Here is a 26,216-nt window from a genome sequence, read left to right as displayed (position 1 = left end):
CACCCGCCAGCTTCTCTGCACAGGCCACTCCCGCCCTCGCACATTTCAAACCAGTTCCAACCTCTCCCACACACTCTGGAAAGCAAAGCAAAACAAAACGCAGCCCCGCTTCCCCAAGAGCCAGCACCCAGGGCGCTTTTCCCCATCAGCGCATTTTTAGAAACAGCAGTCTATTCTCATTGCTTCCACTTCCTCACTTTTCATTCACTTCTCAACCTACTAATATGTGACTTCCACCCCCACATTTTACTAAAACTGCTCATTCAAAACTAGGTCACCAACTGCTTCCTAATTTCCAGTCCCAACAGCCTCTTTGCATTTTGCCTCGTCCTTTCTTCTCTGAGTCTGTTCTGACCATTTTCTGCCGTGGATGCTCCCTCTTCCTTAGACTCAAACGCTACATTTTCCCGGGGCCCCCACCCACCCACCCTGTAGTGTTCTGCCTCTTGCAGGGTTCGTTTGCCAGTTACTCCTTAAATGTGGGTGCAAAGCTTTTTCTTGACCTCTTCCTTCCTCTGCCCGCCCCCTCCATCCCTGAACCTGCTGGTCCATTCACACGGTTTCAACTCACATCTGGGGGGAACAACTCCCACATTTCTCCTTGGCTCAGACATCTCTCCCTTTGGAAATTTCTACCTGAATGTCCCCAAGGAACCTCAAACTCTGCATGTGCCCAAAAACTAATTGTCCACCAGCACCCCCGATCCTGTAAAACATCCTCCAGGGCGCCCTGCTGAGCAACGGTCCCTGTAAGGGTTGAATCACCCAAGCTGATGGCCTCTCTCTCTGAGGGTGTATCTGCTACTTTTAACCCTTCTCACCCTGGCAAACTCCTATTTATCCTGCAAAACTCAGCTCAACTCACCCCATTTTGAAAATCTTTCCAGAGCCCTGGTCTGCCTGTGCTGAGCTGGGGGCCCTCCTCTCGTGCCTTCTGCACATCTTTAATCATGTATTCTCTCTTCTCAGTGTCATGACTGACTTATTTCTCTCCCCCACAAAGTCACGGGCTGCATATTCAGTCTGTGCATCCTGAACACACAGACCAGCACCTGGCCCACACTAGGTCCTCAGAAAATCTCTGCTGAGTACCTGAATGAGTAACATACTGAACAGAGGAACAGATGTGCACATCTCAGAGATGAGTGATGCCCTAGAACAGCAACTTGGTCAGCAAGCTGCAGCCCACAGGCTAGCCATTTGTTTCTGTAAAAAGAGTTTCTCTGGAACAGAGCCACGCTCATTCACTTCCGTATTGGCTGTAGCAGCTTCTGCATTACAACGGCAGGGTTGGGTAGTTGTAACAGAGACTATTTGGCCCACAAAGCTTAAAATATTTACTATGTGGCCTTAATTTGCCCACCACTTCTGCTCCAAATCATCTCAGGACCTTACCAGCTTTCCCTGATGATAAAAAAAAACCACCTACCACTACTGCTACTGCTACGAACATTTATTCAATAGACACTGATATTGTAAATCTTTCTGTCCTCATAGACCATATGTGAGAGAAAACAGAGAGAGACAGTAAATTCATAAAAGCAAAATAAGCAAATTACTGACCATGATTTTTAAAAAATGGTGAAGGAGACAAACATTAAAATGTGTGAGGAAGTATCTGATTGGGCAGGGGTCACTGTGGAGAGGGTGATAAAGGCCACCTTTCTGGGGCGGTGACATTCACACTGAAACGTGAAGGAGGAGACAAGGCCAGTCCTGGGTGTGTTAGAGAAAGTATGTTCTACAAGGCGGGGTGCATGCAAAGGCCCTGAGGTCAGAAAGGGGCTGAAATGCCTACAAATTGAATGGAGCCACTGGGGGTGATGTGGATGAGAGGAGAGACAGGGAGGCTTGAGGGAGGGGCAGGAAGAGATCTGGCCTTCGAGGGCAGGTGGGGTGTTTGCATTTGTCGGTTACATCCTGAAGGCTGGGCTTAAGAGCTTCCATTCAATCCTCCCAACCGCCTATTGCTTTAGATTCTACTATTATTCTCATTTTAGACACGAAGAAACTGGGCAGCAGAGACGTGTGGATTGACAAATCAAGAATCTGGGGTGAGAACCTGGGTCTGACTCAGAGCACAAGGACTGAACAGGAGATCACACAGCCTCCCCACCTGCTCACCTGAATTCTACAGTTAAAAATCAACCATAAAAAACTTAAAATTAACTTAAAAATTGTCATGACCGCAAAGGCAAAACGTGCCATTGTAAACATCTGGAAGATACAAAAAGGTGTAAAAACCATTATTATCTTATGACAGTAGTTTCCTCACTAGCCTTCCTGGCCTCCAAACCTTGACGTAATCCATGTTGTCACTCATCACGGTCTCTTCAAAGTATAAAAAGACCTGTGTTATATTTAAAAATCTAGAGGTTTCCAATTCCCTACCAAAACACAAGAACAAAGACAAAACACCCTCCAATCTTAGCCTTGGCAGTGACAGCCCCTCACAATCTGGCACCAACCTACTCATCCGGCTCTGTTTCCAGGGACAGAGACCAAACTAATACCTCTTTCCTAAAGAAGCCACCAACTTCCACGTCTCTGCCACATCCTTCCTGCATGAACCTCGTGGTCCTGCTTCGTCCATCCCGTGAACTCTTCCAGGCGCAGCTCCCATGCCAAGCCTCTACTTCCCAGTACAGGATGCACTGCCCCAGGACATTCTTCCTCCTCTAATAAGACCTTCCCTCAACCTTTTTTTTTAGACACATGAAAAACCATTCCGTTCTATTAACATATATTAAGTTCATAAATAGTGAACTAAAGGAAGCCTTTCACAGCGCACTGTACCATCCTAGATCAAAATACAGATGAAAAGAACTCAGAAGCATTCTTGTTCTGATATAACCATCTGAGAGTCTGATTTCTATGGTTTACAAAACAGAGGCTAATTATTTAGTAAATATGGATGTACATTAATTTTATGACTTTTTAGGGAGGGGTAACAGACATGTTCCTTGCATATTGGTGAAGATGTCTTCATTTCAATAATGTCAACTAGTATCTATGACTTCTGTTGCTTTTATGAAGATACATCCTGATTTTAATGAACTGTCATCTTTCTATCCTTCAAAAACAATTGGCCACTATATATAAAAATAGATTTTAAAAAGTTTCTTCTGTATAGTACAGGGAACTGTGTTCAATATCTTGTAATAACCTTTAACAAAAAAGTGTGAAAATGAATATATGTATGTATATGCATGACTGGGACACTGTGCTGTACACTAGAAATTGACACACAGTAGCTGACAGTACTTCAATTAAAAAAAAGCAATTGGCATATCTATCTAAAATTTAGAGTGACCCTCGGTGTTACTTTAATGCAAAGAATGACTTCCCTAAACACGTAATTAATGGGGATCAACAGGAATGTTTTAAATCAATGACCAATGTCTCCTCTAACACCTCCCCTCAGCATACCCCAGTGCTCTGCACGGAGCCAGCGCTCGGTCAAGTTCATGGAGTGAATTCGTGCTTCTCCCTCTTTCTACCACTGAGCTCTGCTCAGATGGCAGGAAGTAAAGGTCCTACTGCTACCTGAGGGGACCCAAAGGATTTCACACTAACCTCCTTCACAGACACTAAATTCATTAAAAACTGAAACTAATTTTTCTAATACAAATCTGAAGATTCAGAACTGTTACAAGTGTAGGTAGGCACTGAAAAGGCAAAAATCATAATGGAAAAATAATACTGCCACCCTAGAATTCTTACTCTGTACATACTGAGCATAAGCGTACAAGTTGCTAAATTTCTGACATTATCATGACCACTCAGACTTCTCAACAATTACCTCTGTGCTAGGGTTTTAAGTTGTTCCAGCTGAGTTTACTTGTTCTTCAATACATGTTACACGAACTTAACAGTCAACACTTTCAAATTTGGTAGGATTCAACCTACCTTTTGAATAAAATTACCAAAGTGGAAAGTTTACACAGTATGTTGAACTCTAAAATAAAATTTATTTTAATATGCAGAATTCGTAACAAAACTGAATATAAATTGAGAAAAACTGTCCCAAACTCTCTTATCTTGAACTTCTCCAGTTATTTATAGAATAAAGTATTCTCATATAATCTTTAAAAAAGCTTCTATTCTGACACATTAACTACCACAAAAACGTGTCACAGTTCTTTCAGATGCGCTGGCCAACACAGAAACGTCATGCTTTCAGGTACACGGGGCATATTTATTTCCAGGAATGCCAATTACATCCTGACATACTGTATGCTATAGAAATCAACATTTTAATATAATGTATTAGGCCATGAGAGATGTTTTTCAGAAAAAGGAACATAAAACACATATAAATCTATACACTAAAAAGTACTGTCTTTTTACTCTTCAGAGGTAAGGGATTTAATAACAAATTGTTCTGATACAGAATCTTAGATTTCGCTAATGCAGACTTTATGTCCACCTGCAGGCAGGCGACAGCCCCTGCTGTTGTACCTGGAGCACTTAAATAGCATTTTGAGTTTCATACCCAGACCCGATGACAGTACGGCTTCACAGGTTTATGCTTGACTGTGGAGTCCGAGAACACTGTACACAAGGACACAGAAATGATGCAGGAAGTAAAGAAGTGCTAGGGTTATTTATTTTTCAGCAGTCACATTAAGATCTGTTAAGACCGTGAGGGTCTTGGGAAAGAGCATTCAGTTACAACATAGAAATTGTGGGAGAATCTGCTTTATGCGAAAGCATATGTTCATTGCATCTCTGGTTCTTTTAGGCCACTTTCAAGCCAGGATGTACCTAATGGTGCTCACGGAGCCAACACAGGAGTGGAAACAACAGGAATTCTTCCCAAGGTTTAAGTCACAGGCTTATTTGCCTAAAGGAGACCTAAGAGTTTTCCTACCAAAGAACTGGAAAAAAAATATATAGTAGTGTATGCAGTTCACATGTCAAACCAGGTCTTAGGATTCAGGATGAGAGAAATCACTCGAGGCTGGAAATGTGAATGCTGAGTTACAGGGTGCAGTACTGAGGGCTGTTCCTACCTCCCGTTCTCACTGGCCAACGAGATGCTGCTCAGAGCCTCAGGTAACCGTGTGACATAAAGAAACGAGAGTAACCAAGGTCAGAGAGACAGAGAATCCTGACCTGCTGAATACGTGAGACCAGGCACACAATTAAACACGAATCACACACAAATTAAACACAAAATACAACCATATACAGGAACATTCAAAAAGTGTTCTTAAAATAATAAACAAACAAACAAACAAAACCCCCAAACAACCACTACATAAATCGTCTGAACCAAAAAAAGCAAACACAAAAGGGAAAGTTTTGTGTTGGACACAACAAACACCATCTGATGTTAACGATCTCTGATCAAAATGTAAAGGAAGTTCCACCCATAAAGGTTTAATCCATACGGAACTTGCCAATTTCTAATTGCCAATCAGAAAATAAAACAAAATAGATGGAACTAATGTTTTCAGAAATTGTACAAGAGCCAGCACGGGACTGCGATCCTTTGGAGAAGGAAAACAAATGTAGTGAGCCTTGTCACTGCCCATCTGACTCCCTGGAGGCACATTCCCTGGAACAGCACAGGAAGGAGGAGTTGGTCCATCACAGTGAGAGACAGACACATCAGAGTCTGGAGAGTCCACGGCAGTGAGAATGTGCGAAGCAAAGAGAAGAGGATATGCAGACAAATTCCTCCTAAATCTGCACCCAAGTCCTCCTTGAGCTTTTTTTTTCCCCAAAGATTTTTTTTTAATTGAAGTAGAATCAGTTTATAATGTGTCAATTTCTGGTGTACAGCATAATAGTTCAGTCACACATGTCCATACACATATTCGTTTTCATATTCTTTTTCACTATAGGTGACTATAAGATATTGGACATAGTTCCCTGTGCTGCACAGTAGAAACTTGTTCTTTGTCTATCTTATATACAGTAGTTAGTATCTGCACATCTCGAGCTTTTGAAGACCTCCTTCAGCGAAGCTGGCTACACTGGTGTGTCAACTTCCTTTTGTCTATCTGGCGAATCAGCCGTCTGTCCCCACTACTCCATTCAAATTGTTCTTGTAAAGATAATCAGCGGCTGCCCTGCTGTCAAATTCACTGATCCCTCTCTGGCCTCAAATTACCCCATTCTTCCATGGGATACAGAATTACCAGACTCTCCTGGCTCGCAGGACACCTTGCTCTGCCAGATCCCCACCGGCCACAGCCACTCCGGCTGCTGCCTCCCAGTCTTCCTTGCTAGAGCTCGAAGTGCCGGCAAGTCGGCGCCCATCCTGGGATGTCGTGTGCTCCCTAGCTACGCCCCCATGACTTTTCTTTTTTTATTGACGTGTAATTGACATACATGACAAGCACATCTCAGAGATACTGCGGGTTCAGCCACTGCAATAAAAATGAATGTCAAAATAAAGCGAGTCACACACGTTTTTTTTGGTTTCCCAGTGCACACAAAAGTTGTGTTTATACTACACTGTAGTCGCTTAGCGTGCAAAAGAATTACGTCTTTAAAAAAAATGTATGTACCTTAATTAAAAAATAATGCTGTTGGAAAAATGAATCTGATAGATTTGCTCGATGTAGTTGCCACAAACCTTCAATTTGTGAAAAATGCTGCATCTGTGAAGTGTAATAAAGCCAAGTGCTATAAAACCAGATATGCCTGTATATTAGTTTCATGTGTATAACGTAGACATTGCAAAATGATCACTACAGTAAGTCCAGTTCACATCCATCACATGTCACATGTTTTTTCTTGGGATGAGAACTTTCAAGATCCACTCTCCTGGCTACTTTCAAATATGCATTTGAGTCTCGACTTCAGTTCCTCTGGCGAACCTCAAATGTCAATCTCCAGCCCTGACCTCTCTTACATCCCCTGACTCACATCTCAAGTTGCCTCTGTGATAAGCTCCACCAGAACTTCCAAAACAGAAGCCTCTGTACCTCCTCCCGGGCCTCAGCTCTCCCCCATTCCCTGGCTAGTCAAACTGTCTCTCGTAATAAATGGCATCACATCCATCCAGGTGCTCAAGTCAAAATTCTACAAGTCCTCATCGGCTCTGTCTTCCCCATCCCCCACCTCAATGTCCAATCCTACTGGCTCTATTTCTAAAACATACCGCGACCATCCCAGCCCTTCCTCCCGCTAACCTACCGGCGTCTCTCACCTGTCCGAGTGCGCTGGCTCCGACCTGGTCTCCCACTTCTCCCACTTTGTATAAGTTATACTGCACCAGTGACTCAAGACGATCTTTGTAAAACATAAACTGATCATGTTTAAAACTTGCAGGGGCTCCCCCATCACCCTGGATTAAAATCCAAACTCCTGACCAGGGCCCCTAAGGCCCTCTGTGTTTTGTGCCAGGATGGGTAGAGGTGGGTTCAAAGAGAGAGGGACCTCTCTCTGCTCCAGAGCCAGGAACCTCAGGACAGGCGAGTGAGAGAGAGAGAGAGAGAGAGGGAGAGAGTGTGTGTGTGTGTGCGTGCGTGCATGTGTGTGTGTGTGCAGGGCTCCTCTGTTAACCTGCTTCTCTCCAGACAAATGAGGCAGCTGCAGGGCTCCTTGAATTCTAGAATCTCATGACATCCAGCCCGACAGACTGATTGCTGTAAAGATGCCTGTTTTCTCATTCAGCCCTGCCTCCCCTGGTGTTCTGTGGGAAAATCAGGCCCTCGACACTCAACTCCTCCCCGGAACCGGACCCCACTGCTCCAAGTACGGATTCCCCACCATGAGACCCCTGTTCTGTGGGCTTGGCTGACCTGTCCCCGCCTGCAGCTGAAGCATCCTCTTTAAGTGTTTTCTGCATTTATCAATTTTTAGGACTTAGATACACAGATGTTTCTAGATTCATTAAAATGCTACATTATTCTCCTATTGTTTGGGGACTGACTTCTTAGAAAAGAAAATAGCCAAGACTTCTTAACTCCACCACCTTAAAGTCATCTTAAGGAAACTAGGGGTCTTGAAAAGAGATAGGAGAACAGTCCTAGAGTCTCCTTTAATGGTTCCTCATTAGATTCTTTGCTGAGCATCTCAGCCAAAGGATTCGGTTAGCCCGGCTGATGTCTGGTGTCTACACATCTTTGCTCCTGGGACTCCCCAGAGGTGCACAAACTTCAGACTCCCTGAAGCTTCAGTGCCCACAACCCGAGTACTCCGCCACAGCCCCTAGCACCTCATGCAGGGTCGGCTGAATTCTCCAGGGAAGAAAACCATCCAAAGGATGTCCTTGGAAAATAGACTAAGTTTGATAAAACACATCAATAAAATTAAAATCCACCTTGTCTCCCAGACCTGGACTTTCCTGGGCCAAAGAGTTTCGAAACCTTACATACTTTTTCATATACTTCTGCCGACTGAATGGTACCACTCTAAATGGTAATTGGCATTATGCTAAGGCAAGAAACAGCAAACTTTTTCTTAAAGGGCGAGAGAGTAAATATTTTAGGCTTCTGGGCAATATCTTGTCTCTGTTGCAATGACAGCTCTGCAAGCAGCCAGGGACGAAAGGGAAAAATGACTGTGGCTGTCTTCCAATTAAATGTATTCCCAGAAGCAGTTGGCCAGCCTCTGGACTAGGGTTTGCCAACCCCTGTTCTAAGGCACAGAAAACCTACAAATGTGGGTCTTTTCCTTATTTTATAAACTAAAGATACTGCAGTATCTTGAGATTTAACACAGGCAGTCAAAGTATGCAGTCTACCACGGGGGACCCAGAGACAAGAGTCTTGAGTTCAGCTCTCTCTGGACACCTGGCTTACAAGTGTGAGTTATGTAACCTAGTAAGTTTCACTCCCTGCACTCAGGACACAGAAGTAACAGCATCTAAGTCACTGCAGTCCTCAGTCCTCAATTTACAACTTCTGGCACAGAACAAGTACCCAGAAATTGTTAAATAAATGAATAAGAGAACAAAACAGAATCTTACACCGCCATTAAAATCTCTCTGAAACATAGATGGCAGAGTAAATGCCTACAGTATGATATCAGTAGGAAAAAACAAAATTCGCATTCAGTATTAATTCAGCTATTAAAAAATGCATAGGAAGAAACACACTGGAAGAAAAATTCCCATAATATTAATCCTGGCTGGGTGCTAAAAAATATAAGGACAATTACTTTCTTTTTCATATTTTTCTATATTCAAATTTTTTACAATGGGCTTGTATTACTTCTATAATAGAATAATACATAAAGTCTAGAGAAAACCACAAGAGCAGAAGAATGGATGGAGAGAGGACAACAGGGACGTGCAGAGGACATCAGGAGATGACGCAGCCACTGAGAGCAGGGGCACATGGTTGGGATGGGTGGCAGGGCCATTCTATAAGCAAGTATCAGGGGTTCAAGATTTGCGAGCAGATAAAAGCATGACAGGGGCACTGCTACATGGCAGGAAGAGCTCTCTGACAAACCACAGCCCCAGGCCAAACTCAGCCCGCTGCGGACAGCCCCTGTTTCACCGCGCTTCGTCGACGTGGCATTTTTCACAAATGGAAGGTCTGTGGCAGCCCCGCCTCCAGCTGATCTGTCGGTGAGATTTTTCCACCGGCATTGCCTCGCTCGGTGTTTCTGGGTCATATCTGGGTAATTCTCACACAATTTCAACCTTTTAAAGTCACGACTCCATTTGTTACGATGATGTGCGACCAATCATCTGTGATGTTGTTATTACTACGACTTACAGAAGGTTAGCATTTTTGATAAGTATTTTAAAATTAAGGTGGCTGTGCTGCGTTTTTAGCCAACGCTATTGCACACTTAATAGACTACACGAGCAGGTGAACATAACTTTTATAAGCACTGGGAAACCAAAAAAAGCTCGTGTGGTCCAGAACTGAACCCACGGTAGTTCCAAGGTACACCTGTGTCTGTTTCTGTAAATTAAGCTGCATGGACACCCAGCCGCACCCAGGCATTCAGATATTGTCCACGGCTACTTTCATGCGAAGTAGTTACAACACAGAGCATTATGGCCCAGAAAGCCTAAAATACTTACTAACTGGCCATTTCCAGAAAAAGTCTCTGAACCCTAGTCCACAGGATGCAACACAGAATGGGAAAACTACAAGAGGTGAGGCAGCAGTCACAAGGGCCATCACTTTAAGGGTGACGTGGAGGATGACGGCTGCAGACAGAAGACAGACATCTTGACAAACATCTGTATCTACGATCAGATGAAGAACAGAAGAGCTACCACCCTTTTTCATGATCACTATTTAACCGTACGGCAGGAACGCACGGTAACTGTTGCACAGGTTACCTGCAGGATCCGGACTGTAGAGGCTGGCAGCTGTCGCTATGGGTCCTGGTGGGTGGATGGCACTCGCCGAAGACCTCTGACTCGCAATCAGGATCCTGCTCTTTGCAGATGGTAAACGAGACATGGCACCCAATCCCAACTGGGGCTTAAGGAGCATGGCCGATCGATAGAAGGTTGGAGGAACTTCGTAGTGAGTATAGGGAGGAGAACAAAATTCTTCTTTTCCAGGGCGTTCTGTAACCTGTGATGAAGGACCGGAAGCTCAGTCAGAGAACTGCACGGCACAGGATGAGTGGTGAGCTGGTCCAGAGACCAAAGCGCCAACAGGGACCACGCTGGCACCAGCGAGCTGCTCCTCCACAATCACTTACCTTCTCTGGGCCCCAGTGTCTTCATCTCTGTGTTGACAACAACTGGGTGCTCTCTCAGGTCTACGCTGGTTCTAATACTCTATGGATCTACATTTCGCTGGGAGAAGAAAGAACTCCCTCTACAAGACTTTTAAATTTGATCGCTACATAGAATCATTGGAATTTGTGCAAGCAGTCAGCCTATAAATAAGCAATGTCAATGATGCAAGGCAAGAATTTAGCAAATGTTCACAGAAGTATGAACGTTTCATTATTCCTAAGGAGGAAAGGCACACTTTTCATGGCGACCTAGTCTTACAAGAAGCTGATGGACTTCATCCATTTATGTTAAGTCTTTATTAGGCGACTCGGGAAATTAAAATATGCATGGTTAATGAGGGAGAAAAGGTTATTAGGAAGAATAGAGAAGTCAATGAAAAGATGCGTTGTCAGGCCTCTACGTTCTGTTTACACAATTAAAAACGACAGACTAGGAATTACCTCCGATTGTCTTCCCTACGAAGGTGGTGGTTCCAGGGATGTTTGAGCAAGTTTCACTAGAATGGAAGTTTGGGGGCAGAGTCTTGCTGACTGCTGAACTCACAGCGCCTAGAACAGTGTCTAGCACAGGGCTGAAATCAATAAACATCTATTTAATACAGGAATCATGTTTCAGACTTTCCTAAATTTAATAACATAACATGTTACTGTTTCCTGTAGCTAACAGTTTGGATTACAATACAATTATGGCTACCTTCCACGTATGCAGTTCTGTACTCACAAAGCCTGTTCATAGTATCGGTGTTTCTTGATGTTAAAAATGAAAAAGACAACGAAATAATCTTATTTCCTTTAAGTTAAAAAAAAAAAAAACATAGCGTCAGAGGCTACGTAGGAAAAGATACACGTGGTAATTAACTCTGTGGTAAATCACAATACATTGTATATGTCAATGTACTGCCTCCATCCACTCAGGAATCACAGGCATTTAACAATATTCTTTAATAGGGGCTACAGAGCTTTGATCCAGGCTGTTGAAGAGATAAACCCTTGAGTTAATACTGTTTTAATGTTGAAATGGATAACAAAGTTCTCCTTAAATTGACATTATTGAAACAAAAGATAAGGCCTTTAAAGTTTTATCATTTCACACTGTAAAAGATGCATGATTCCTAGAGTAGATGGATGGGATTCAGGCCGCAGCAAACCACCCTTCTGTGAAAGAGCATTCCACAGCTGCTCTGATAAAATTTTCACCACTTTCTACTTACTCTCCTACTATCAATCTTTGGCTTTTCTATCATAGTCCTATTTCCTCTCTTTTTAAATTTTCGTGCCTAAATTTTAGGGGGTCACTGCTCATTGCTTTTAGCAGGTGCTCCCATGAAGAAATAATGATCATTTCTATCTGCCAGGTTGTTAGAACTGCAATGTCTTATCTCAGTAATTACTCAGTTCTTTCAAACTGGATAGGTTTCAGGGGGCAAAATCTATCAGGCCGTCATTCAAAAACGACCTTCATGATTTCAGGAACTTCAAGGCCCGTCATTTTGTTGGGTACTTTGTCTCTGGCAAGATAACAAATTCTTTAAAAAGGTGAGAAGCATGCCTCGGATGCTTAATCTGTGCATTTTTAATAAAACAAGAGCGTCTACAAAGAGCTTCACACTCTTTTCTTTCATCTTTACTGACAGAACACAACAGGTATCACCCACAGTCATAAACACATAGAGATTTAACCCCAAATGGGTTTTCTTCCCACCTTCTCTAATGGAGTATTTTTAGAGAAATAATTTTGAAAGCCAACTAAAGAATCCTTGTGATTTCAAACAAACTCTTAAAATCAATTGAGGCACACAAACAAGTAAGTTCTTACTGGATCACCCCTCTTCCTATTTGCCTTGTCCTAGTCTCAGGGGATTGTGGGCTGGGGAGACTGGGGTAAATGTGAAGGCTGCACTGAGAAGCCACTGGCATAGCTGCACAGAGAGGGCTTGTGACAGCTCATTTCGTCAACTTAAGATACCATGCGATCCAGACATTCAGTCAAAGATGATTCTAGATGTTTCTCTGAAGGTATTTTTTAGATGAGCTCAACATTGAGTTCAATAGACCTGGAATAAAGCAGATTACCCTTCATAATGTGGGTGGGCCTCATCCAATCAGTTGAAGGCCTTAATAGAAAAACACTGACCTCCCTTAAAGAAGAGGGAAATCTGCCAGCAGATGGCCTTTGGACTCAAACTGCAACATCAACTCTTCCCAGGTCTCCAACCTGTTGGCCCCCACTGCATATTTTGGACTTGCCAGTCTCCACAATTGTGTGAGCCAATTCCTTAAAGTCTCAATAGATAGGAAAATAGATAGATACACACAGAGATACATATATACTTGTATATATGATCTGGTTCCCTGGAGAACCTGAGAGACACAGTGTCCTACAGAGATGAGGGGGTTCCAGGGAGGACGGGAGTCCAGCCCTAATCACACTCCCGTATACTGCAAGCACACTGCCTCACCTGGTCCACTCACCCCTGCTCCCTGCCTCCCACCTCCTTCCACCAATCATTAAAAGGGTTCCCCCAAAGCATCGATAGGAGGGAGTCCCCTGAAGCCTCAGGGTAGCTGAAAGCAGAAAGCAGTCCAAACAAGTAAGCATATTTTACCATCAAGGCATGACTAGATTCATGATTACCTTCAGAGCCACTTCCAGAGGCTGAACACAGGAGAAGACTCTTTGGGTTACATCAAGTCACAGCTATGGGAGTAAAGGCCAAAAACCAGCCTATTCTCCACTTTTGATTAAAGATGACATCAGAAATTTGCCCAGTACAATGTCTGGGGCTTCTCTACTCTATCCTGCAGCCTGAGGAAAGGGCCTGGGCCTCAGATGCTCTGATTGTGGCTGAAAATGGTCCTCGGAGAGAGTGGCTGGCACACAGCAGCACTGCTACCCCCACACCAACAGGGTCTCCCCAAACTCCTCAGAACTACTAAAGCCACACACTCACACCAACCCATTTCCTGGAGATCTGGGGTGGCTTCTAGAGGACTAAGAATAAAAAATACATGGGGTGGGGGGGAATGTACATCTAACATAGAAATTATTCTGTATTTTATGGAGGAAGCAGAAGCAATAAAGAAAGGAATTATACACAAGAAAAATTCAGACATGTCACAGAGAAAGAATTGCAGATACTAACAGGATTTCTGCCTACATCTCCAAAAAAGTTTCTCTCACAAGTGTGTTTCACAGAGAAAAATCTAGGGGATCTTTTTTGTTTGTTTGGTGGGTGGGAAGGGGTACTAAATTACTTATTTGAAGAAAGTGTACAAATGAAAGTCACCAATAAAGTGCCTCTGAACAGAGGCCTAAAGAAAGCGAAGGGGAGAGCCATTCAGATATCTGGAAGAAGACCTCTGAGCAGAGGGAAGTGCAAAGGCCCTGAGGCAGCAGAGGTAGAGAGAAGGAAGGAGAGGTGGTCGGGAGGTAAAGGAGCCAGACTGAGTGCATTCTGACGGCTGAGCAGGCTCTGGGCTCCAGCCCACATTCCGAGTGGCCTGGGAAGACCTAAAGCATGTCAGGGAGAGGAGTGAGGAGAGCTGCAATCCTGCCCTGCACAGAATCACTGCAAGGACTGGAGAAGTTTGGCAAAGATTAAATGTGATGTCAAGTGGGCCCGGTACACAGTAGGCACTCAACTAAACGCCAGCTGTAATTATTGTTTTGACTTAAAATGGAGCCGAGGCCTAACATGCTTCCTACTCACTGTGCTCTTGGTATGTCTGCATAGAGATCAAGTCTGACCCATTTGAACGGTATATTTATTTTGGAATTTTTGCATTGGCCTGGTTTCTAGAAGAATTATGCTCGCTTGCTGAAACAAGGAAGTCAGGTCAAATGCACACTTCCCTACCTTTCACGTGTTATGTCAGGTAGAATTTTAACGAGTCTCCTCAGATGTCAGAGGCCCTCTCATCCTGACCACCAGACTCTTCTAAATCAAAGCTGTCCATCTGCCTACAACCTCCCCTGGTTAAAAATACCCATTGCTGCACGAGTGTCTCCATTACAGTCTGCGACTGGCCGAGAGAGGATATTCTGTTTTCCCAATTCATCAAAAAATGCATAACAGATCTGAGGAAGTGCCACTTGGAGACGGTGTCACGATGCCATTCTCTTACCTCCTGCAGAAACTTTTCACTCATCTGACTGAAGTGGTGTCCAGGGGGCTTGATCCCAGACACCACCAGCCCGGAGCTGAACACCCGGGGCCGCTGCAAGTCAGGCTTGAACTTCTCGTAGAGGCCGGCAGGCGGCTTCAGGTCCCCGCTCACCGCCTTGTCCTCCTTGGGGAGAGGCACGGCGCATGCAGGCGGAGCATACGGCAGCCCCACAGGGACCAGCGAAGCGTCCATCTGGCCGAGGGCCTGAGGGCTCCTCCTGATGTAGGTGATGATCTTAGGCCTAACGTGCTTGGGCTTGGGCAGGATGACAGGCCTAGGGTCTGCCCTTTCTTCTGTCTTTTCAACCCGGAGGCCCTCCCTTCCCTCTGGGGCGGCGGGTGTGTCCTCGGGATGGGCGACAACAGGCTTGGAAATCCCACTGGGGCAGGTGTGCTTGTCAGGCACTTTCGGGGAAGCGTTGGACAACCCCGCACTGTCGGCAGGAGGCAGGGCGACCGAGGGGGACCCCGCATCCCCACCCAACACGCCCGAGTCCTGAAAGCCGCTGCTGGGTGGTGGAGGCTGGCGGCCCATGTTCACAGCGGTCTCTGGGTGGAGGGGCGCTGGGACCTGAGGAAGAGAATCCGCTCTTGCTGGGGTGCTTTCCACCTCAACTGCATCTTCTAGACGGTGCCTGTTCTCAGCCACGGATGTTGTGATCTCTGTGCTCTCCCCAGCTTCTGAGCTGCTGTGAGGAGGGTTGAGGGGCTCAGCGACCCCAGTTTCACTCTTTCCAACAGAAGGATCTGAAGTGAAGACTGTAGCACCATCCCTGTCCCCGCCGCCCAGCACCCCACTCTCCTCACGGGCATCTGAGGGTCCGCTGTCAGTCGAATTAGCAGGAACCAAAGCTGCGTGACTATCACCTGGTGAGACTCTGCGGGACGCCGCTTCACCCAGCTTCCCAGCTGCACTTGGTGAAATTCTGCCTGTGGGCTGATTATCAGCAGCTCTCGGGGGAGCAGGGCTCTGTTTGGGGGTGGTCTGCAGAGAACCCTCCTGGCCTCTCTTTTCCTGCTCACTCCTGCCTCTTCCCACGCCTGGGGGGTGAGGACCGCTGTGCGGCAGGCTGCTAAGTACGGCAGCGGCAGCGGCGGCAGCTTCCTGCTGTGCTTCCCCACGCAGCTCCTTTCTCCCCCGGGGTAACACATCCTCCTCCCCAGGACATCCCAGCCCCTCCAGCTGGGTGGACTTGAACTCCTGCATGGGCCTGGGCTGGCCCAGTTTCAGCTCCATCTTGGGCTCTGCCTTTCCCTGGCCCGACTGTGCTTCTGGCTTACTCAGGACTTCCCTCAACAGTGGAGTGGAATTCGGGGTGCCCTCTGGGCGGGCAGAAGGGGCTGTGCTCTGGGCGCTAGCTCTCAGTACCTGCCCGCCCTCAGTCCGGGCCTCTAAGGGGGTGGTCTCCTTGGTTTCTGAGGTAGATGGTTTTAGAGGACGCACAGGGTTACTGGCCGCTGGAGAACAAGCTGGCCCTGGAAAAGGGACTGTCCCCGTCTTCTGCGGCCCCTGCCCACCACTGGCCACCAGCCAGAGGGCTTCTGGGGGGCCCAGTCCTCCAGGCTGCGGAGGTGGCCGGGCCAGGCCTCCGGGGCGCTCCTTAGCAAGCACGTCGCCTGCAACCGCAGAGCTGCTGGCCCTCTCCAAAGAACGCCTCCTCACCTCCTCACTGTCCAGGGTCTTGGCCAACTTATCCTTGGGAGCATGCCGGGGAGCTTCAGCCTCCCTCCTGGCTGAGACCTCGGGACTGGCCTCACCCCCGACAGTCCTCCAGCTTGGCCGGCCTGGGCCGTGGAGACCCCGAGGGGTCTGCAGGCTCTCTGCGACTCTTTCCAGCGTGGACTCCATGCTCAGTTCGCTCTGAGCTGTCGGAGGAAATTTTAAATCCTTCAGGCTGGTGGGGCCAGCCTGAGGCCCCTTCCCAAAGCTCTGAAGTGGCTGGAAGTCCTTATGGACCCGGGTACCATTCTCTGGCCCCCCTGCATTTGCATTTCCAAGTTCATCTGTCCGGTCACAAGTCGCCGGCTCATCATGAGAGGAGCTGACCCCCCACATGACAGGGTTGGCGTTGGTGTCCCCCAGACTCAGGATGCTCTCATTATTATTTTTTGTTCCATTTCTGTTGTCCCGCAACTCAGTGTAGCATGACTTCTTAGGAGCCACTGGGACGCTCATTTTCAAGCCTTCAATGGGGGCTGCCTGCCATGCAGTCCTCCTGAATGGGAAAGGGCTTCCTTCAAGCTGCTATGTGGTGAAGAGGAAACACTCAAGCTGCCTGCTGCCCCCGGACAAAGTCACTGGGCAGCGCTGCTCATCACTCTCAGAGCAGTTTTAAAACCGAGCATTGTCTTGATACGCAGCTGGATGACTTGTCTGTTAGGTGCCTGCTGAACGAGAGCCCGTTAGCCCATGAGACCTAAAGAGAAATGAAAAGGAAAGCATGTTAGAGTGACAGGTGGAGCTCTCACGAGAAAACAGCGTGGTAAACACACATTCATTCGTCACTTTCCTCCTGTCATTTCATCTGCTCAGGCCAGACACTGTTTCTCAAAAACCTTTCCGACGGGGCTCTCCTGCTAGACAAATATGGGAAATTGTAAGATCAAAATGATTACTGTTAGGCATGGATTATGAATACATCTTAAACATTAAATTCAAATTTTAAAAACCCACAAGTCCATGCTGATACTGATGGGAAAGGGTGAAAGGGAAGGGCATGCTCTTTTTCACAGAAGAACATCAACTAACATATGAAAAAATTATACAATTTAAACATCACCACTTCATGTTCACCAGAGTAATAATCATCTTGGGCAAGGGGCGCCAATGGTTGCTAGAAATCACTGAATGAAAAACTGTCGGGGAACAAGATAGTTACAGAATTGTTAAGGCACCATTCTCTATAGATTACTTTATTTATTCCAAAGGAAAACTTCATCTGTACGAGGGAGAACGCTGGTGGACACCACTTTAACCAAGTGATCAAATTTAACATCATCAATATGGAAGCTGATAGCAAGTGCTCCTGAGGTTAGGCAGTTCTCAGGTCCTCCCCCGGCCCCGAAGACAGTATCCTGGCTATAAACGTCCAACCTGAGTTCAATCAAGAGGAAATAAACAGGCAAACTGAAATTGATGGGCCTTCTACAAAGTAACTGGCCTAAACTTGCCCCTAAAATGCCAATGGATATCTAGACGCAATGCATGCTCCTTGACTGAGTCTTGGATTTTGAAAACTTTTGCAAAGAACATTGAGACAATGTGAGATTTAAATACGGGCTATATATTGGGTAAAGATACTTGATCATGGTTAACTTTCTTGGATGTGTTATTAGCATTGTGATTATACCAGCAGTAATCTGTTCCTGGAAGATACACGATATTAAACATGTCAAGATTTCTAACGTGACATGTGGTCTGTAACCTACTCTCAAATGGTTCAGCAAAGAGAGAAATGTGTGTGTGTGTAAAAGAGAGAGCACACACAACCATGGCAAAATGTCAGCAATCTGAAAATCTAGGTGGATCCCCTCTGCTACACCTGCACTTTTTGTATAGGTTTGATATTTTTCAAAATAAAAAGTTGGAGGAAATTCTATTCCTGCCTGAAAGGTCTGCATGGTCTAGCCCCTACACACCTTTCCAGCCTCACCTCCACTTGTCCTCTTACTCCCTGGGGGGCAGCCACACTGTCCTCGTTCCTCATGTTACCATGTTCCTTTCTCCCTGCTTTGGGGCCTCTGCACATACTCCCATCTTCATGGAATGTGGACTTTTCCCCCAGTCTCAGCCAACTAACTCCCTTGTTGTCTTCAGTTTGCAGCATAAGTGCCACTTCCTCCAGGAAGCCTTCCTGATCCACTAGATTAGGTCCTTCTATGATGAACTTTCATAATACCCTATATTTTTACTTTAAAAAAAAACTTCAAATGTTCAAGGCACTGAAGAAAATATTAGAAAAGGTTGGTAATACCTGGTACATATATATATATATATATATATATATATGTATATATATATAACCCATTTCACATGTATTTGTAGTATGAACGAATGAATAATGATTAAATGAATGATGAAGATCAATGTCATTTCTGACCCCACAGAGTTTGAATTTTAATAGAGTATTTAAGTTTCTATCCAAGTAGATGCACAGATCACCAGTAAACCACTCAACTCAAGGCTAACACAGTTTTACCTGCTGCTGTGAATGCATTTATTAGGCACGGGGGATGGGAGACTTTAAAAGTAACAGGGTTCTGCCTTGGCCCCAACTCTCCCAGTGGGGATTCAACATTAACAGCCTCCTTCCACACCTTCCTCTGCTTCATACAAACACATACAAGTGCACGCACTTATGACACAGGAGACTGCTGTTATGTTTCTGCTAAAACATGTTACATGGCAACCCACTCGTCTGTCCTGCATGATTGTTGAATATGTTATTTCACACATTCAAAAGAACATGTGTATGTACATCTACATATATATGTACATTTGTACATGCACTATACATGTATGTGTGTATATATACTATATGTGTAGATACACATGTGTAGATTTGTTTTATAACATATGTTATTAAACAAAATAATATAATAAACAGGAAAAACAAAGGACTGAAAAATCACCAAGAGCTTGCAGCTACTTCCAAGCTCCTCTCCACCCCAGCCCCGACCTTCCCAACTTAATCTTTCAATTGACAACCTCCCATGGGCACCCCTACGATCTCAGTTGATAGAGATTTCTTCTCCTTCCATTTTTTTCGCATGTATATGTCCTTTTTACACAAATGAGGTCATTTCCTACAAGCTGCTTTACTTTTTCTTCGCACTTTCTCCCCCCTCACCCCCAGGCACATTAACATCCTGCTCTAGGTCTTTCCATGTATTTCCCCATGTTTGTAGAATCCTGTCCAAATACACACACCTGTACAAAGGTGTGCACTTCCATCTCCCGCCATGCCGCACTTCCAGTCGGTCCCTGTCATACTCATGTCCTCATCTTTCCACTCCCTTCTTGTACTGTCTCCGCTTTCTTTTTCCCCTTCTCTGTCTTCTTCTAGCCTGTCTTCAGCAAGCCAGTGGTACCCCCAGGTCCAGTCTTACCCCAATACAGCCCTCAAGCCTAACCAAGGTGTCGATGCTCTGATCCCAGCCTCCGGGATTCTCAATGCACCCATATTTGTTTCTTTCATCAGCTTTCCAGGTACTTTCCTTGTGCCTCTGGGCACAGATACAAAAAGCATGTAGGCAAATCAATAAGACAGCCGTTTAAAAGAACACCATGCTTTCTAGGTCGGGAAATGGGTGTCCTAGAAAGTCAGGGAGAGGAAGAAATTCCACAAACATAAGCCAACCACAGAAAGTGAGCATCTCTAATTCTCTGTGGGCAGAATTATAAGCACAAAACCAAGAGCTCTCTCGGGTTTCAACTGTCGAGGCTGGTAGAAGGAAATAAACGAATTCTCAGCACTGACAAACCAAACCAGGGCACCAGACATCACAGTCCACAACATGATTGCTAGAGAGTGTGAAATCAGTGTCTTGTTTAGAAAGAGTTGTACCTTAATTTTTTCTTATTGAAGTACAGCTAAATTCCAACGTTGTGCTAGTTTCTGGTGTACAGCATAGTGATTCAGTTATATTCTTTTTCATACACTTTTTAATTACAGGTTATTACAAGATATTGAATATTGTTCCCTGTGCTATACAGGAACTTGTTGTCTACCTATTTTATACATAATAGTTTGTATCTGCTAATCCCAAACTCCTAATTTATTCCTTCCCACTCCTTTTCCCTTAGGGAACCATAAGTTTGTTTTCTGTCTGTGAGTCCATGTTTTGTAACTAAGTTCATTTGTGTCATTTTTTTAGATTCCATATATAAACATGATATCATATGGTATCTGCCTTTCTCTGACTTTTACTACACCTAGTATGATAATCTCTAGGTCAATCTATGTTGCTGAAAATGGCATTATTTCATTCTTTTTTACGGCTGAGTAGTATTCCATTTTGTATATATACCACAGCTTCTTTATCCAGTCATCTGTCTACGTACATTTAGGTTGCTTCCATGTCTTGGCTGTTATAAATAGTGCTGCTATGAACACTACGGCGCACACATCTTTTCAAATTAGAGTTTTCTCCAGATATTTGCCCAGAAGTGGGATTTCTGAATCACATGGTAACTCTATTTTTAGCTTTTAAATTAACAATTATATAATAGATGTTCTTTGTCAGTAAATAAGAAACGTTACTGATTGGTAAATAGATGGAAAGCTAGAACCTCCTGGGGGCCAAGTATTCTTCTCAACACTAACGCTTATCTGTAATATTTCATTTTTAAATTATAATTAACTTTATTTCATTTTTAATTTTAATTTAAGTTAAACTATTTAATATTTGTAATGGCTCCAGAAAGAGATCTTAACATCCCCTTGCTTTTTTTCTCTCTCACCAGGTAAGCTTTTTTTTTTTCTCCTCACACAGGTAACACTCCCCAGGTCACAAAGCATGGAAGTGGCAGAGCCCAAACAGAGGTAGGAAAGTAAAATCCATGCAGAAAGTGGAAGCTATAAACAAAAAGCTGCTTATTGGTGAAAGTGTACAGATCACATGGGAAGAATAAAAAGTCACTGTTGTAAGAACAAGAATAGGAAAGCAAGACCAGAAACCAAAAGAGGAGAGGAAGCTCACACAAGACAAGAAAAGCAAATTTGAAAACCTTCTTCAATCATAAAGGCAAAATTACATACAGAAGGTAACATTTCCTGTCTCCTTCCCTTCTTGCCCAGCTTCACACCTCCCTCCTCCAGCCCCATCCTTTTACCAGAAGACAGTCACAGGGCCAACATGAGTAGGAGGTTTTTTCCCATCTGGATTTCAATCCAGGTAATCTACTAAGGTAAACATCTTTTCCCCAATATAAACATGATCATAAAAATTCAGACTTATGATACAGGAGTGTGTGAGTAAACAAGAAACGCAAATACGTCAATCAACGGTGGGGACCCCGCCCCATGTAAGGTGCATTTGCCCAGGGTGAGGCATGGAACTGTCATGGGCTTCACATTCACGACTATAAAAAGTTACAAACAAGGGTTGTAGTGGTAAATGGCAATTTATCTTAGAAAAAATCCATTAACTAAGTCCCAGGTCCAAAAGGAGCTTAAGGATTTTCTAGGCTCACAGCCAACCTGATGCTTAATAATCTCCCAAGTAGTTCTCCCTACTGCTCAGGTGAAAACTCCAGAGTCGGGAACCCCACCAGCTCTGCAGACAGCCCATCACACCCCTGCACAGGGCCACCGTCAAACCTCCCATGACTGAGGTCCTCGTCTCCAGAGCAGAACGGCAACCCCTCATCACCTGGACGACCCTTCGGGTATTTGTGAAGAGCTGTGATGCTCCCTTCCTCCCCAAACCTGGTTTTCCCGTTAAGGAATTCATATTCTCCCAAGCTGGAGCAGCTTTCAAAAATTCCCACTACCTAAGCACACACACCGGGGAGCTCTAGAAGTGCTTACAGGGTGTATCTTAAACAGGGTGCTCAGAGCTGCACACGATACTCAGCCCCAGGTGCATCACCCAGGGTCACGTGGCAGTAAGACTTACACCCTCTTAGTTATACCTCTAACCACACAATCCAAGAGCATGATCACTTCATGGACATGGAAGTCTGCTGATTCCACATCACCCATCAGAATGCCAAAGCACCCTATGAGTTACTCCTAAACAACACCAACTCACTCCTGGAAATTTGTAACTGGCTTTTAGCATCCAGGGTAGGACCAGAAAAACATGTCTTGAACCGCATCTTGCTGGTTCTACGTCCATTGTTCAATCTTATTTAAAACTTTCTGGGCCTACCCTCTATTTTTCATCCAAAAGGTTTGCAATCCATTCTGTTTCCATACCATCTTCAAAGAGGGAAGTGCACCCTTCACGTTATCATTCATTCAGTGATGCGAGAGGCAGCAGGACAGGGCAGGGGACAGAGAGGCAGCAGCTGGTACAGGGAGAGGGAGCTCATCCTCTGCTAGTTGGTGCTCCACGGCCGTCCACGCAGGCATGCCTCACCCACCAGGCCGGGCCCTGAAGCCACCAGCCCCGCTGCCCATCTTGTCCAGAAGAGGACAGACTACACCAAGCGTGTTACTGAAATAATGATCACATCACCTCCCATCCAAAAGAAAAAGAGAAAAATGAAAAGGAAGAAAGAAGAAAATGAAGCCGTTACCCATGACCTGCTCTCCATGCTACCCAACGTTGTCCGAAGGACCCGTTTATTTTTCTCAGTACTCGTAACTCACCAATTGCTGATGCTGCTTAAAACCCAACGTGGGCTCAGCATCGGGCTCTCCGACTTGTGGTTTAAGCTCTGCACCCTCTTCCTCGCCAACAAACAAAACTGCCTTTGCCCACCTTTAACCACTGGGCATGCCTGAAGTTTCCCGCAGCTCACTGTCTCCACTAGTGGTGTGAACATCTCATCCAGACAGAACCTGATCAGTCGAGCGCATATACATTCCTGAACCATTAAGTGGACTGCAAGCATCTAGAAGCTCACACACAATCTCTTCACCCATCCTGAGCTTCAGTTTCCTGTTACCATGTTTGTTCTGTCCAACACAGCATGAAAGGTGTTCCTGGATGAGGAGGAACTCAGTAGAGCCACCCTCTCTGTGTCGTCCACTAACATGACTGTGAGGTAACCCTGCTGGATGATGGGCGAAAGCCAAACTTCCCAGCTTGACACTCAAGGTCTGATGAGCACTGGGCCCAGTAAAATTGTCCTCCCTACCCAACAGCTCCACCTTTTTGAGCTCAAAAGGACACCTCTTCCATGAAGCCTTTCCTAATTTCTCCTCCCTCCCACACACACACACACATCAAAAAAAAACAAAAAACAAAAAACAAAAAACAGGTGGAGAAGGAGCCAGATATTGAATCCCCAGATCTCTCCTCTTGGCATTGTCATACCATGTTTTTTTAATGACAGTTACGTACATCTTACTTTACTATAGGTAAGTGTGTCTTTTTATTACAACTACACGCATCTTATTTTTATTATAGGCATGTTATTAAACTGCAGGCTCACCAGGGAGGAGGCTAACAGCTCAGACACTCCTCTCTCCCATGCATCACCCGGGCCGACCCTTTGCCCAGGCACTTGGGATGATGAGATCTCCTCCCAACTGGAGCTCAAAATGCTGAATGTTTACATCACTTTCAATACAGCATGGCCCCTTTTTTTCAGTCTTTTAAGATGAAGATTACAAAGATTCTAAACTGGGTAACGAGTTAGACACCCTCTCCCCCTCCTCCCAGGAGGGCTGTACCAGACTATCTAGAGGAGATTATATGGAAAAATACATACTGATCATATATTTTATATTTGTCATAATATTTAATTAGAAAATGTAAAAGCTAAAGAAAGTTTGGGGGATTTGTATGCTATTAAAATGAGGCATGGATTTAAAAAAATTGAAACATACTGTGCACAGATTTCTCGAGCTGCTAGGTCTGCTGTGGAATGCTTTATCAGTTGTGAATTTTCACATAAATATTCAAGCACTGTGCCTTTGAATGTAAATGTGATTCCATCTGATTTAATAAAACTTAGTTGCCAAAAAAGCTCCAACTGCAACTCCTACCATGCAATAAATTATCCTTCAGAAGAACTTTAGGATACAAAAATGTATATGCTATGAGCCCAAAATTTAATGGTAAATATATTTATGATGCAAAAACGTCAAAATCCCAACTTTCAAAGTTTAGTTGACATTTTTACTAAGCATATATTGAGATCTACAATGTTCCATCACATTTAACAGGATAGTTTTATGTGAAGTGACTTGCAAACATTAACATACAAGTCAATGTATTCACCTGCTTTAGAAAGTTTCAAAGTAATCATTCCTCTGTTTTCTGAAATGGTAATTACTTAGGAATAGCCAAGTTCTTGGTCCTGTTTCACAATGTTGATTTGCTTATTCTCAACGGGCACAAGTATAGGTGGTCTAAAACTTGATGCACTGCAAACTGAATGAATTTTACAAGCTCACTGTCAACACAATACAGTTAAAAGCTGAATCAGTGGTTGGAGGATGGTAACTATAGGGTCAGGGACAGTAGCTCTCCACGGTGCTGAATTTGGTCACAATGTGCCAAATTAGGTAAAAATTTAACCGCTCTCTGGAGCTTTACTCTTCCTATCTAAGTACATAACATGAGTAGTACACCACATTTTATTCTAATATGTAATCAGAACTGTGTCAGAAAAATATCTTTTTTTCGGTAGCAGAGGCTATTTTATTTTTATTTCACCTTGAGCAAAAAGAGCAAAAAAGAATATACATATAAATTAAATGCTCTATTTCCCCCTTTACAAAGGGCCAGGAAAAGAGGAAACTGGACTTTTCAAAGGCTAGGCCAATCTAACATTTAAGCAAAATATTCAATTAACTGATATTTTAAATTTCTCCAATAAAAATGTTACGTGTTTCTCCAAAAGAAGCCTTAGTCGCATTTGTAAATAAAAAGCATTTGTTACTCTTCCTTCCAGGACAGAATTTCACCAAGAAAACATGGGATATTCATTTATTGCCTAATATATTTAATGTTTATTTTGTTTTGTTTTTGTTTTGAATGATTTTTTTCCAAAATGGAAATACTTACATTGTCAATATGTTTTTATTTAATGAATCTTCACTGTGTGGAAAAAAAAAAAGTAAAAATATACCAAAGTCCCCTATCCCACCCCAAGAAATAGAGTTTGATGTGTAGCAGCCCAGGTTTTTTTTAACACTCAGGGAATGAGTTTTTTTAACTCCATTTTTACATTTTGCATGTCATGGACATCTCCCCTGATAAATACACGTAATAAATACTTAACAATTTTTAAAGACCTTCAGGTTTCAGACTGTCAAACTTTAGGTTGTTTTCAGCTTTTGCCTTTTAAAATAATTCTTCACAGAAAGTTGCTGAGTACATATCATTATGGACCCCCTCATTTCCTTACAATATATTCCCAAAGGTAGACTCATTGTATGACAGGACTGCACATTTGGATTTTAATATACAACTCTACGCCCCATGAGGGATTTTGTTTTGTTTACAGGTGCACCCCCTCTGCCTAGACTATATGCCAGGGCCTGGCACATGATGGCTGCCCCATCATTATTTGTCGAATAAACACATGTTGCCTTCAAGAAAAAAAGTGTCGACCTTCATTCTATCCCTCAGTTCCCTACTTCCTGCTCTATCTCCTCGCTCCCAAAACTCTTCATAACTACAATGACCAGATCATGTTCCATTCAAACAGGGACCATGTTTTCCTGCTCAGGAATTTTTTTCCATTTTTCATTC

The 26,216-nt window shown here is 44.2% G+C and overlaps 1 protein-coding gene across 3 annotated transcripts in view; it reads right to left on the bottom strand.

Moving 5' to 3' along the window:
* Positions 1–26,216, bottom strand: part of MTUS2 (microtubule associated scaffold protein 2) — a 410,974-nt gene that overhangs the window by 253,236 nt on the left and 131,522 nt on the right. For 2 of the 3 annotated variants that reach the window (XM_074377989.1, XM_074377988.1), the window contains exons 4-5: positions 14,800–17,257; positions 10,265–10,505 (exon numbers count right to left, since the gene is read on the bottom strand). In XM_074377989.1, the coding sequence (XP_074234090.1) occupies positions 10,265–10,505; positions 14,800–17,016 (2,458 nt within the window). In that variant the 5' untranslated portion in view covers positions 17,017–17,257. The remainder of the gene's footprint in view (positions 1–10,264; positions 10,506–14,799; positions 17,258–26,216) is intronic. The other variant, XM_074377990.1, reaches the window with a different exon arrangement.

This window comes from Camelus bactrianus, chromosome 14 (genome assembly GCF_048773025.1).
Source record: "Camelus bactrianus isolate YW-2024 breed Bactrian camel chromosome 14, ASM4877302v1, whole genome shotgun sequence".
In the NCBI taxonomy this organism is placed as follows: domain Eukaryota; kingdom Metazoa; phylum Chordata; class Mammalia; order Artiodactyla; family Camelidae; genus Camelus; species Camelus bactrianus.
This window is presented reverse-complemented; position numbering and strand designations above follow the sequence as displayed.